Source organism: Manis pentadactyla, chromosome 11 (genome assembly GCF_030020395.1).
Source record: "Manis pentadactyla isolate mManPen7 chromosome 11, mManPen7.hap1, whole genome shotgun sequence".
In the NCBI taxonomy this organism is placed as follows: domain Eukaryota; kingdom Metazoa; phylum Chordata; class Mammalia; order Pholidota; family Manidae; genus Manis; species Manis pentadactyla.
The window spans coordinates 31,498,765-31,510,888 of NC_080029.1; the positions used below are offsets into that span (position 1 = coordinate 31,498,765).

General features: G+C 45.7%; 1 protein-coding gene across 8 annotated transcripts in view; it reads left to right on the forward strand.

Annotated features, from left to right (window-relative positions):
- SLC8A3 (solute carrier family 8 member A3) overlaps positions 1-12,124 on the forward strand; it is a 140,617-nt gene that overhangs the window by 111,335 nt on the left and 17,158 nt on the right. For 5 of the 8 annotated variants that reach the window (XM_036913345.2, XM_036913340.2, XM_036913346.2 and 2 more), the window contains exon 3: positions 10,594-10,700. The exons of the other annotated variants lie outside the window; for them this stretch is intronic. In XM_036913345.2, the coding sequence (XP_036769240.2) occupies positions 10,594-10,700 (107 nt within the window). The remainder of the gene's footprint in view (positions 1-10,593; positions 10,701-12,124) is intronic. 8 annotated transcript variants of the gene reach the window in all.

Consider the following 12,124-nt stretch of genomic DNA (forward strand, 5'->3'; position numbering starts at 1 on the left):
AACCCCAGGGGGGCAGCATTCCCACTAATTTCTACAAGAATGGGGCCCACAGCAGTTTAGCAGTGCACAGCTCTGCCTCAGTTTTGTCCCTGATTGATTTAGTCAAGAAGATGTCTGTAAAATCAGTTAATCTTCCATGTAGTTAAGTCTCCAATTGGAAGATTTTTCTCCACCCAGCTCAGGGACAGTAATCTTTCCTGGACTTGCTATTCCCTGGGATCTCTAGAAATTATTGACTAAAAATGTGGGCTTTCTAAGTGCTCTAGTGGACAAGGAATTAACATGGAAGGTAGGAGCTTTGATGAAGCTTGACTCAGGTCCTTAGGGGTCAGGTCATTTCTCTTCCTGACTATTAGAAGGCTTTTCTTGGACCTGAAGTTTCATGCCCATCCAATACAAGCTTCTTTTCTTGCTTCTTGGATCAAAATCACACTTAAAAATGAGATCTTCATTTTGAAATGAAGAGAGAAAGCAAGACAGAGAAACCCAACATCTGCAAAGCCATGAATCAGATAACCAGCGACTTTCTTTTCAGTGCTGGGAGCATACACGCTGTTAAATAAAATGATTTTATGGATTGTTCTCACTGCCTTTTCAAGAAGAGGATTTATCAACTTCAGGGCACAGCAACCATCTATTCCCAGACCATTGGTGGGTCTTTTTTTTTTTTTTTCAACTTCCCCTCTTGACTTGAAAGTGGGAGAGAAATGGAGCTGTGAATTGCCTGACCCTACGCCCTTGGGGAAGTCAGGGCAAACTTGGGGCCCAAATAAGGCTGTAAATAACTGAGTTGCACATACAGCTGAAACTTTCAAAGGTCCACTGCTGTGGGGATGGGAAATTAATTCCCTTAGAGAATAACTGGCAAGGCCTTTGCAGAGACTACGTTCAAGAAGGCCAGTTTCTTTCCTTCATGTATATTGGAATGTTCCTCATCCACACCATCACACCCCCACTCAGGAATCAGGAATAGAAGCAGTCAAGAATATGAAGCATTACCCAGTACAGGGCAGCAAAGGGGGGAAGAAATCTGTATTATGCCTTAAAAGATGAGAGCACTTTTGTCCTAGCAGAGAAATTATAGTTAAACAATGGATGAGCACATTAATTTTCCCATATGTGGGAGTACACACACACACACACACACACACACACACACACACACACACACACACACACACACTTTGGTCTTTGCATGGTGGCCATGAGAAATAGTCAAGCTTAGAAACCTCCTTGAGATTTGGGGTATATTCAGACCGAGACTGATTTGAGCTGACTGAAGAATGCAAGTTGATTCCCTCCTTAGAGATACTAAATTTCATAGTGTTTTATTACCCCCTGCCTAGTGGAAATTCCACATAAGCAAACAAAGGGGAGGGGCAAAAGGAATGTTTTCTGTACATGTTCACATTGCTGGACTATAAGGGACTTCCCAAGAGCAGAAACATACTTCTGGTGAAAAATGAGGGGAGGGATGGTGGATAGGTAGGTGGATGGATGAATCAGGGACCATGCATCTTGTAAGCATTTCAGAGCCCTGTACACAAAGCTAAGCTAAGCATGGAAGAGGAACCAATGAAGGAGATGGAGGAAAGACATATTCTAAGCCCTTGAAATAACAGGGTAGCTCAGAAAGCAAGATAATTACATACAAAGCAACTAGGAAATGCATCAGGCAATACATGATTAATTTAGTGCAACAATCAGAACCTAGGGATAGTTAGCATGGCTGTGCACGAACATCCTCCAGATCCAATTAGGTGGTTCCTAAGCTTTAAAGGGGTAAGGGGGTTCTGGGCAGGTAGAGGATCACAGGCAATCCCAGACTGGGCAGGTAGAGGATCACAGGTGATCCCAGACTCCTTAGCATGGCCCTTTATGCCTTGGCCACATTTCTTCTCCTAACTCATCTATTCCCCCTCCCCACCTCACTTTCTGTGCTTTAGCCAAACTGAACTCCCTTCATCCCCTTGAAGCTACCTTACATTTTCATCGTCAAGCCTTTGGCACATGCTACCCCCTCTTTTTGGAAGACTGTTTCTCCTCCTTTTGGTGAAACCAATTTGATGTATCATTTGGACCGCTGCTGAAATATCCCTTCCTCTAGTCAGGCTTCCCTGATCTCCTCATTCTAGACCATGTGCTTCCTCAGCCCTGTTCTTCCCTTCTCGTCACACTTATCACACTTCACTGTAATTACTTGATTAATTATCTGCCTCTGCACCTCACAGAAAACTCTGAAAGGAGTATTTGTGTTTTTCTTGTTTGGAAATCATGCCTGACATGCATTAGTTGCTTGATGAATACTTACTGAATGAAAAGAATGGATGAATGGGTAGATGGATGGGTTGATGGATGGGTGCAGGAGGGAAGAAAAGAAGGAAGAAAGGAAAGAAAAGAGGAAGGGAGGAGAACAAGCCTCTAGGGTAGCAAAAGTGTGGCATGTTTTTAGCATAATGAAGAGAATTGAAATGCAGAGTTTGTGTGGACAACTGGGTAAAGATAAAGTCGAAGAGATGGATTGGATGGATGGATGGATGGGCATTACAGAGCTTCCAATTCTTGGGATGAGGGGCTTAGTCTTTATACTCTATGAAAGGATAGGGAGAATAAAAGTTTATGATTTAAAATCTTTTCTACCCTGCAAAGCTGCCATGAAAAGCCTGATAGCCTTCAAAAGGAAGAGTGCCCACTTTAGAAGACAGCTTTTCTAAGAACTTAAAGATTCCCTCACTTTGCCCTGATCTTTGAGAAATGGGTAGCCCTTTTAGGGTTTTTAGTACCACTTCGCTTCTAATCATACCCGAATCTTTCTTCCATAATCATACAGCCATTTCTGATGTTCTTTTCCTTAGCTATAGTAGGAAACTCTTCAGGCATGGGAAAGTGGATATTTAGAAGAGCAGAAGAGTGCCTATTTTGTGCCCAGAGATTCCTGAGTGGACAGAATGAACATTAAGTCCTCAAATATGTGGTGTGTGCCTATGGACATGCCCAGCAGTCGAGTCCTAATCGCCGGTGGAGACATATTGTCTTGGGGAAGCTACATCTTCTGGGTTTCCTCTGATGAGCCCAGAGGTGTGTGGAGAAGCATAGGTATGGAGAAGCTGCAAGCAGAGGACAGCTCTTTGGAAGGGTGCAGAACAGATGCCAGAGCATCAGAGATCATTGCATGCTCCCCCGTATGTACCCAAACACTCTTCCCTCCCGCTTTGTATCTTCCTACCTGCTCATTCTCCCACCCCACTGACCACCTCACCAAGTTGCAGGAAGTTCTTCAGTGAACTCCGTCCCTCCGCCTCAGCCTGCACCATATTCCTGTTGATTCAGGCATGCATATGAAATAGTGTGTCAAGCCAGAGTCTGCCAAGCAGGGTTGCTGCTTAGAGCTGTGCAGGTTATGCACATGTAAAGACCCTTGAGTGAAAGAAAGCTAACACTCCAGCCAATGTTCCCCATGCCAAGCCCTGAACCTGGACATGTTGTTACACAAGCCAGAGGAAAAGAACCTTTGCTTCCCAGGCTGGATATCGCCAGGGCTCTCTATCTTTTCTCACCTTTGTACACAGGTGATGTATAGCCTAGCAGTGGCCCTGGACAAAGCATTCTAATTATAAAATAGATACTGCAGGACAGTTCCAAGAGATCATCTGGCTCAAGTCCTGACTTCATAAAATAAATAAACCTCCCAAATTAGTTGTCTATTGCTCTGTAACAAATTATCATAAACATAGAGAATAAATACAATACTCTTTCATTATCCCAAGTTCTGTAGCTCCAAAGTCCAGGCATGATGTGGACAGGTTCTCTGCTCAGGGTCCCCAAGGCTGAAGTCAAGGTATTGGCTTCACCGGGCTCTCTTCCAGAAGCTCTGAGGAAGTATCTGCTTCTAAGTTCACTCAGGTTGTTGGCAGAATCTAATCTCTCATGGTTTTAGGTCTGGAGGCCCTATTCCTTGCTGTCTGTCATTCAGGAACCACTGTGCTCCTAAAGGCTGCCTGCGTGCCTGATCACATGACACTCTCCTTCAAACCAGAAACAGAGTGTTGAGTGCTTCATAGTTCATATTTCAGATCTCTCTGGCTTCCCCTTCTTCAGCCAGAGAAAGCTCCCTGCTTTTAAAGGCTGATGGGATAGGCCAGGCCCACCTGGATGATCTCCCTATTTCAGGTCCTCTGTGCCACAGCACACACCACATCATATGACATTGTGGGAATAACATCTCACCTATAAATATATAGGTTCCAAGGAGCAGGACATAACATCTTTGGCGAGACATTTTAGAAAATGCAACCTACGACAGCCTCCTCACCCACTCACATTCCTTTTAAAAGCCAAATCTTGGAGCCTTTTAATCACAAAGTCTTGTTTGAATAAGCACATTCATTCCTTACTTTATCAGGTAGTTGCCCATTTTGAGCAAATACTAACATGTGGTAAAATAATTTGTAAATCAACCAGATCTACTTTCCTCATTGGTATAAGCTCTCTCAAACATTCTGGAATCTGACAGCGTGCACAGTGTGTGAGAATTGGCTCCTACCAGTTCACAAGAGCTGATTATTAAATGTTTAGGAATTTTGCAGGCTGGTTGTTAAAACTTAGTAGCTTGGAATTGACTGTAGTGGGAATATTTACACCATGGAAAGCATACATCAAATCAGGGTTCCTGGACAGCTGGTTTACCAGCATAGCACCAGGTGTGGACCTTTGCAGGTCCTTGATGTCCTGCAGCATTCAGGAATCTTTTCTATGGCCATTTTCATACATGGTCATCATCCTACTTTTTAATACTACCTCCTACTTTTTAATACTACCCGGAATGGGGTGCTCACTGCCTTACAAGCCAACTCATCTCATTGCTGTAATGAGACATGGTGGAGTTGAAGTTTGCTTCCCTGCCAATGGCCCCCATCCTTTGGAACTGGCACTTATGACAGCCCCAGAACCATTTGGAGTGAGGCCATCTCCCCCTGGGGACATCTCTCCTCTGGATCCACATATTAGATCCCAGTTAGAAGTGCAGTCTTTAGAGCCACACTGAATTTAAACCCCAGCTCTGCCATTTATTTTGCTATGACCTTGGGCAAGTCTCTTAACTTCTCTGGGCTCTGGTTCCTCATGTATAAAAATGGAGATAAAAACAGTATCTACCTAGTTACAGTGAAGATAAAGTGAGATAATACATTCAGAGAGAAGAGCACCTTGCAGGTTTATTGTGAGGATTAAAGTGTTTAATATAAATAAAGTGCCTGAATGCAACAGTGTCTGGCACAAAGTAAACACTGTATAGATATCAGTAAATTAATGTGAAACATGGTTTATGGACCCTTCATCATCCTAGTCAGCCTGCTCTATGTGCACTACGATGTCCCTTTCAAAATACAGTATTAGAATGGGCCTAACAAACTACAGCCTTTGGCTGAAATGCTAGACTTTGATGCTAGCCCCCCTTTCCCTGACTGGCAATAACATCTAAGCATCTGCCTCCTTTTCCCTAAGGTTTTAATAGAGTCAGAGACCTAACAAAGGAGTCTTAGGCCCTGGCCCAACAGCATGGGTGTACCCTGGCTGCTTGTTAGAAATGCAGACTCTCAGGAGCCACCCCAGACCTGCTGAATCAGATCCTCATTTTAACAAGACCCTTAGCAGATACATATGCATATCAAAATTTGAGAAGAGCTGTCTTCAGGGACCTTATGACATACCTATTTTCAAGGGAAAAATCAGTTCAGGCATCCTGAGCCTTCTCATGAGAAAAGGAACATTTCCCCCGAGACCTTGGTAGGGGCAGTCGGGGGTGTTGGTGGTGGGCTATCAGGGTGCGGTTGGAGGGGGGAGGACTTTTCTGCCCTGGTTCAGAGCCAGAGGCCTGCCAGGGGAAGAGATGGGGGCTGCTGGTGCCCTCCCAAGAAGATAAAAAAAGTGAAAAGAATCCAGCACAGACATGCGAGGCCTCTGAAAGCTCCCACGGGAAGGCTAGCAGCTGCATCGCTGACTCTGTCTGCGGCCCCATGTCAAGGAAGCTTTGTGAGCATTAGACGACCTGGAGCAGCCAGGATAAATTTAGAAATGATGAAAAGGAACCCTTCTTGATATGATGAAGAGTCATTTAGTAGGTGTCAAGAGGGAAGAGGTCACCAAATCAGAGATTATTTAGAGATTATTTCTAGCAAAGGAAGGCCAAAGGGCTAGTAAGCTACCTACTTGCAACACAACATGTAGGCAGATCCACTTGTTACCTGCCTAAGCTGTCTGCATTTCAGCAGGAGAATTCTGTGTCCTCACTGAGGCCACAGCTTGGGAATGGTACTCAGAGTTTACCCACCTGCTTGTGTGAAATTAGCTATAAGAGTAATAGGGGACATTTGTTAAAATCCCAGCTCTGCTGCTTACTAGCTGTGTGACTGTAGGCAAGTTACTCAACCTCTCTGAGCATCTGTTTTCTTATCTTCAAAGTAGAAGTAATAATACCTGTGTTACATGGCTGAAGTAAGGGTGAAATAAAGTTCTTCTCATGGTGCTGGATGCAATGTAAATGCTTATATTATCTTAGATTCCTTACTTAGATAAAGCAAAATTCACTGGGTCCTTCTCCAATGTAGTGTTCCCCCATTCAACAAATAAATGCTGCTTCCTCCCCCTTTCACCTTTGAGGAATTTAGTGCTCAAAGAGCACCTTTTCCTCTGCAGTACCCTGAGGAACAAAGACCTGATTGGAATTGGGTACCCTCAATGCAAAGGGATGTTCTGAGAGGCCAGCAGGCAGCCCAGAAATGTGGTTCCGAATCCTTCCCGGGTCGTTGGTGGGAGGTCTCCTGGGAGTCTCTTTCCTAAGCAGCACGGCCAGGTCTTAGCTGGGAGTGCCCATGCTTGGGCACCGCCCTCAGCCGAAGGCTCCGAGGAGAGGCAGTTGCAGGCCCCGGAGCCTCTGAAAGCATCACTGGCTCTAGAAGCAGTTGCCCGAGAGAAGCTGACCCCATGACTATTCAGTAACTGCCACTGGGTTGGAAGCAGGAACTGGGAAAAGGAGAGATGTAGGGTTAAAAAACCCTAAGCTGAACCCATGAAGTAGGTCCTGGCATATTGGAGACTCTCCCATGGACTGGACCAACAGCGTAGGCTAATAAACCGAAGGTGTTCGTTTGATGACCTTGGCCTTCTGGTCTCTTTGTCTCACTGAGAATCCTTAGGCATTCCATCAAAATTGCCTTCAAAATATATATATTTTTGTCCCTAGTGAATTATATTTTTACTGTGAAAAAGCAGAATTGGTTCACTTCATGAAGCCTCAGGTGTGTTAGAAATTCACCTTTAGTCTCTCGGCACATCATGATTCAGGGCCTCCTCCAGGCCAGGCACTAAGATTACAGGGGCAATGAAGAGAGACAAGTTTCTTGTCCTCATGGAGCTTTCACTCTAATGTGGACAGGCAGGCTGTAAACAGGTAAGTCAATAAACCAACCAGCGGCTTCAGGCAGTGATTAGTGCACTGAAGGGAGTGAGCAGATGGAACGTGATGGGAGAGGACCCGTGGTGGACAGGTGGAGATGGTGCGGAGGGAAGAGACCCAGGGAGATCGCGTGGCCATGGAAGGCCTCTCTGGGGAAGGACTGCTGATGTGGAAAGCCAGGGAGGAGGAAGGCACACCCAGGTGCAGAGAACAGAGGGATGATTTCCTAAGTGGAAGGGACTTGATTCTAGGAACAGAAAGACCCATGTGTATGGGACCCACAAGCAAGGGGAGAATGTTATGAAGTCAGCAAGGTCAGTAGGAGCTGGATCACACGTGATCCTACAGGCTGTGGTAAGGACTTTGTATTTATTCCAATTATGGGGAGTATGGTAGGACCTGGATTACATTTTTAATATATAACCCTGGTTGTCATGCAGAGAAAGGATCGAAGGAAGAGAGCAAAGTCAGGAGCAGAAAAATCTCTTGGGCTACCACAGAGTCCAAGGGAGAGGTAGTGGTGTTTTGATTTCGGTCTTGATAGCAGAGAGAAAGATAGTGGTGAATTACATACATTTGGGAGGAAGGTTGGGGGTAGAAGGAGTGAGGAGGGAAAGGAAAGAACCAGGGTAATTCCAGGTTCAATAGATGATGATGTGATTGACTGAAATGGGAAGAACAAGTTTGGGAAGAAAACTCAAGACCTGGCTGGTGACTTATACTAAATTTAAATGTTCTTGTGGCCTCATTTGGCCTGTTGCAGCTTGAGCAGAACGGAGAACTTTCTCAATTTTCAAGAGCTGGAAGGAATTTCTCTAGCCCTCCAGGCAAGGTTAACACATTAAGTCCAAAGAGATGGAATGCCTTCCTCGTGAGTAATCTCAGGGAGGGAATTCTACACCCTGCCTCCTCCACTCATTAACCCCTCCAACTAGTGCTTCCAGCTAGCCAACCTCAGTTCCTCTTGCCACTACTTAATGTCTGCCCTCATTTCTCTGTCTTCAACTAAGTTGTTGATGGCTTCTCTTATTCTGTTTATCGGCTCACTATAAATCACATCAAGCACAAAGCATGCTGTTTTATGACATGTGGTCTGTCTAGCCCAGATCTTGTCACTGACAGGGGCACATGGCCAGATTTTGGAAGAATATGAGAGTTGCTCTCATTAGCTCATGCTAACACCCTAACATTCCAAGCCCCTCTAATAACCCATTCGGGATCTATCATCCTGTTTTATCCAATCCTTTCTTTACCTGATTTCTTTTTCCAGTCTGAACCACCTTTTGAGTAACCAGTTCTATTTATTGATTTTCCCCTTATTTTCTGACTTAATGCCTGCAGACAGTAAGATTCTCTTACTGTTATTCTCAAACCACCAAACTGGGGTCATATTACTCTTAGTAGTAATGGTTGCTATTTATTAAACACTTAAAACACTTAACATGCCAAGTGCTTTGCATGCATTATCTCATTTAAGAATGCTCTGAAGTAGGTGTTAGTATTTTACTTTACAAATGAGACTTGGCAAGCTTTGCAAGTTGCCTGGGGTCACCTGGCTAGTGGGGGTGGGGACTGGGTTTGATCCCAGGTCAGGAGTCCCCAGATCCAATGCTGCACTCTGGACAATGGCGGGCCTGCGAGTTGGGGCCTGTCAGAGAAGGAACACTCACAATTGGTACGGTGGCCAGCTTGGTTTCTCTGTGACTGCGGTGGGTGGAGCAAGTGATAAGGAAGTGAAGTCTGTTTTTGCAGCAATGGGATGGCGGGGTGTATGAGTAACTGCTATTGCATTCACTTCAGGAGCGACGGATCCACAACTGGTTCTATAGGATTGACGGTGTGGACAAAGGAACCTCTGTAAACATCCTAAACTAATGGTGACTGGGGAAAGCTCAGAGAGCAGAGAGGTTGTCCCAAGCTGGAATGTAAAGACAGTCCCATTTTATGACAAAGGATAAAGGAAAGTGCTGATGGCCTCAGTGTCCTCAACAAAGGGCAGGCTTTGGGGCACCCGTGTCTGAAAGGCTGCACACCCAAGTGCAGTGCAACCAGCTCCTGCACGCCTCCCCCTTGTCCACTGCTGAAAGGAGGTTCGGCTCCATGCCCACCCCCATCTAGCAATGTCTCACTCCCTCTGGGATAGGCCTAAACCTCTTGACCAGGGTCTGGTCCTGAAATGTCCCCATCATCATGCCAAGGTTGGGAGAGAACCAGGTCCATCTCCATTTTTAAAGCTTCTAGTAAAACATATTTTTAAAAAATGAAGAAATACAAAAGCGAACTACTAAAATCAGTTTATATTTTTCAGTGTTTAAATTAACAAAAGAAGTCCTCTTAACTTAAAAAAACAATATAATTGTGGTAGTCACAAGATCACTGTAAGATTTATAAACTAATAACTCAGAGTGCCTGAGAGTTAACGGGACCCAGTCAGTGTATTCCTGTGAGTACAGAAGCCCCTCTGGACACAGCCATGCAGATTTTGCTGAGGCAAACGAGAAATTACCAGAATGTGTGACTTGAGTCAAATGGCCCTCTAGGCCGCCCTGTGCTAGTCACTGCCACAGAGTAAGGAAGTTCTACTATTCCCAGGCAAGACTCCCGCAGGCCAACTCCCACTCTCCTCCACCCTTCCCATAAAATGTATCTTACAGATCAACACCAGTTCATTTCAAAAGTCAAAAATTTCAAAAAAAATTCTCTCTTGTCCCAAAAGCAAGAGGGATAAGGAAGTAGATTTTATGGGAGGCCGTACGTGTCTGAGCCATTATATATGCTATTTTATCCTTCTCACAGCTACCCTAGAATGCTGTAAGCATCATTCAACCTGTTTGTGCAGCAGTTAAGTCGCTACTGCAAAGTCACATAGCACATCCAGGATGAGAGCCCAGAATCTTTGACTATAAAGCCTGCACTCTTTCCAGTCTCCGAGTCTGACCATGCCACGAAGCCACATGAAGCCCAGGAGGAGCCCAGGGGGCCTGGATGGGGGCCCAGGACAGCCCCTTTCATCCGTGCCCCTGTGGTGCTGCAGCAAATTTTAACCTTTCTGAATCTTTTCAGTGTTTCCTGTTTCTTCTCCTGGCTGGCTTGCCCCCAACCCTGCTCATTGCTTATGGTACTTATTTTTCCATCCACAGCAAAACAATTCACATCAAGGTAATTGATGATGAGGCGTATGAGAAAAACAAGAATTACTTCATTGAGATGATGGGCCCCCGCATGGTGGATATGAGTTTTCAGAAAGGTGTAGTACCCTGTCCTGCACACTAACGTTAACACTCTCCTCTCCTCTTCTGTTTCTTCCTTTCCCCAATCAGTCTCCTTCTCCCCACTTTTCTTCTGTGTCTCTGATTCACTTCCCCTTGTTTCCTTTCTTGTTCTTTGTTCTCTTTCCACCTCTCCCTCCCCTCTGTCCTCTCTCTGCTCCCAGCTCTGTCCTAACACCTGCCAGCCTGTCACATGGTATCTGTGTGAGGAATGCTCAAGAGCCAGTGATAATTTTTGTGGGATTGGGAAAAGCACATGAGGAAAAACAGAGAGAGAGGGAGAGAGAATGAGACAGACAGAGGGAGAAAGAGCCCTCAGGTATCATGTAGGAGGCTTTCTGCCTCCCCTGAACAGCTTAGGATATGGGAGAGAAAAAGGCCCAGACACCAAGTGGTGGGGCAGCACTAGGAAACTGGCCCCGGATTCTCAGCACGGGTTTCCGTGGGCCAGCTATTCTCAGGGAGAGGCTTAGAGCCCCTGGACATCGAGAACCAGTGAATTTGGATTGGGCTCTATTTGTGGTTCATCCCACCCCCCAGAGTAGGCCTTAGGAGCCATCTTCTCTGTCAGATCCCTGCTAGTAGGGTGTGTTTCTCTCCCTGACATTCATCCAGCTGAAAGTACCGGGGTTTGAGTTCCAGGTCTCCATCAAAGCTCTACCTGCTGTACTCTGCCTTCCCTGTGTAGACCACCTAGGTGTGGAGGCAGAGTCAGAGCGGTGGGAGAGAGAACTCTGATCTGAGAACACTTCACCAAGAAATCACAGGGCTTCTCAAAAGGGATGGAGCCTTGCCTTCAATTTAAATGACCCCATACACCCCAGGCCTCCAATAGCTGAGTCAGAAGGTCCTCTGGAGGGCTCGCTGCCGGTGTTTGAGGCAGTGCTCCTCCCGTGGCTGAGCTGTCAATCATATCCCTCCAGGCCATGACCATGGTCACCGAGCACCCTGTGCCCACCCCACAGCAGAGTCCCTGCAGTGGCAAAACAGGTCAGGCTCGGCCAGGCTCGCATCTCACAGACAACTTCAGGCCCCCTGTCTGGGGCCTACAGAGAAATGCCTAGAAAATGCTTCTTGACAATCCATGAACTTTGTCTTTTGTTCACTGAGCAATGTGTATAAAAGCACCCCAAAAAGTGCCAAAAATGAACCACACACACACACACACAGGAGACAAATGCACAGCAAGTCCTGTACCCGACAAACCACCTCAGATCAGGCCACCACTTTGCAGACAGCACAGCTGAGCACTTTCAGGCTGGAACAGGAGCATCAGAGGCTCTGATTCAACATTTATGCTATTGTTCCTCAGCACCTCTTTGCTGTTTGGAGAGCGTTTAGGTCCCAGGCCAAAAATAAAACAAGCAGAAAGTAACTATCATGGCTCACTTTTGGGACCTAC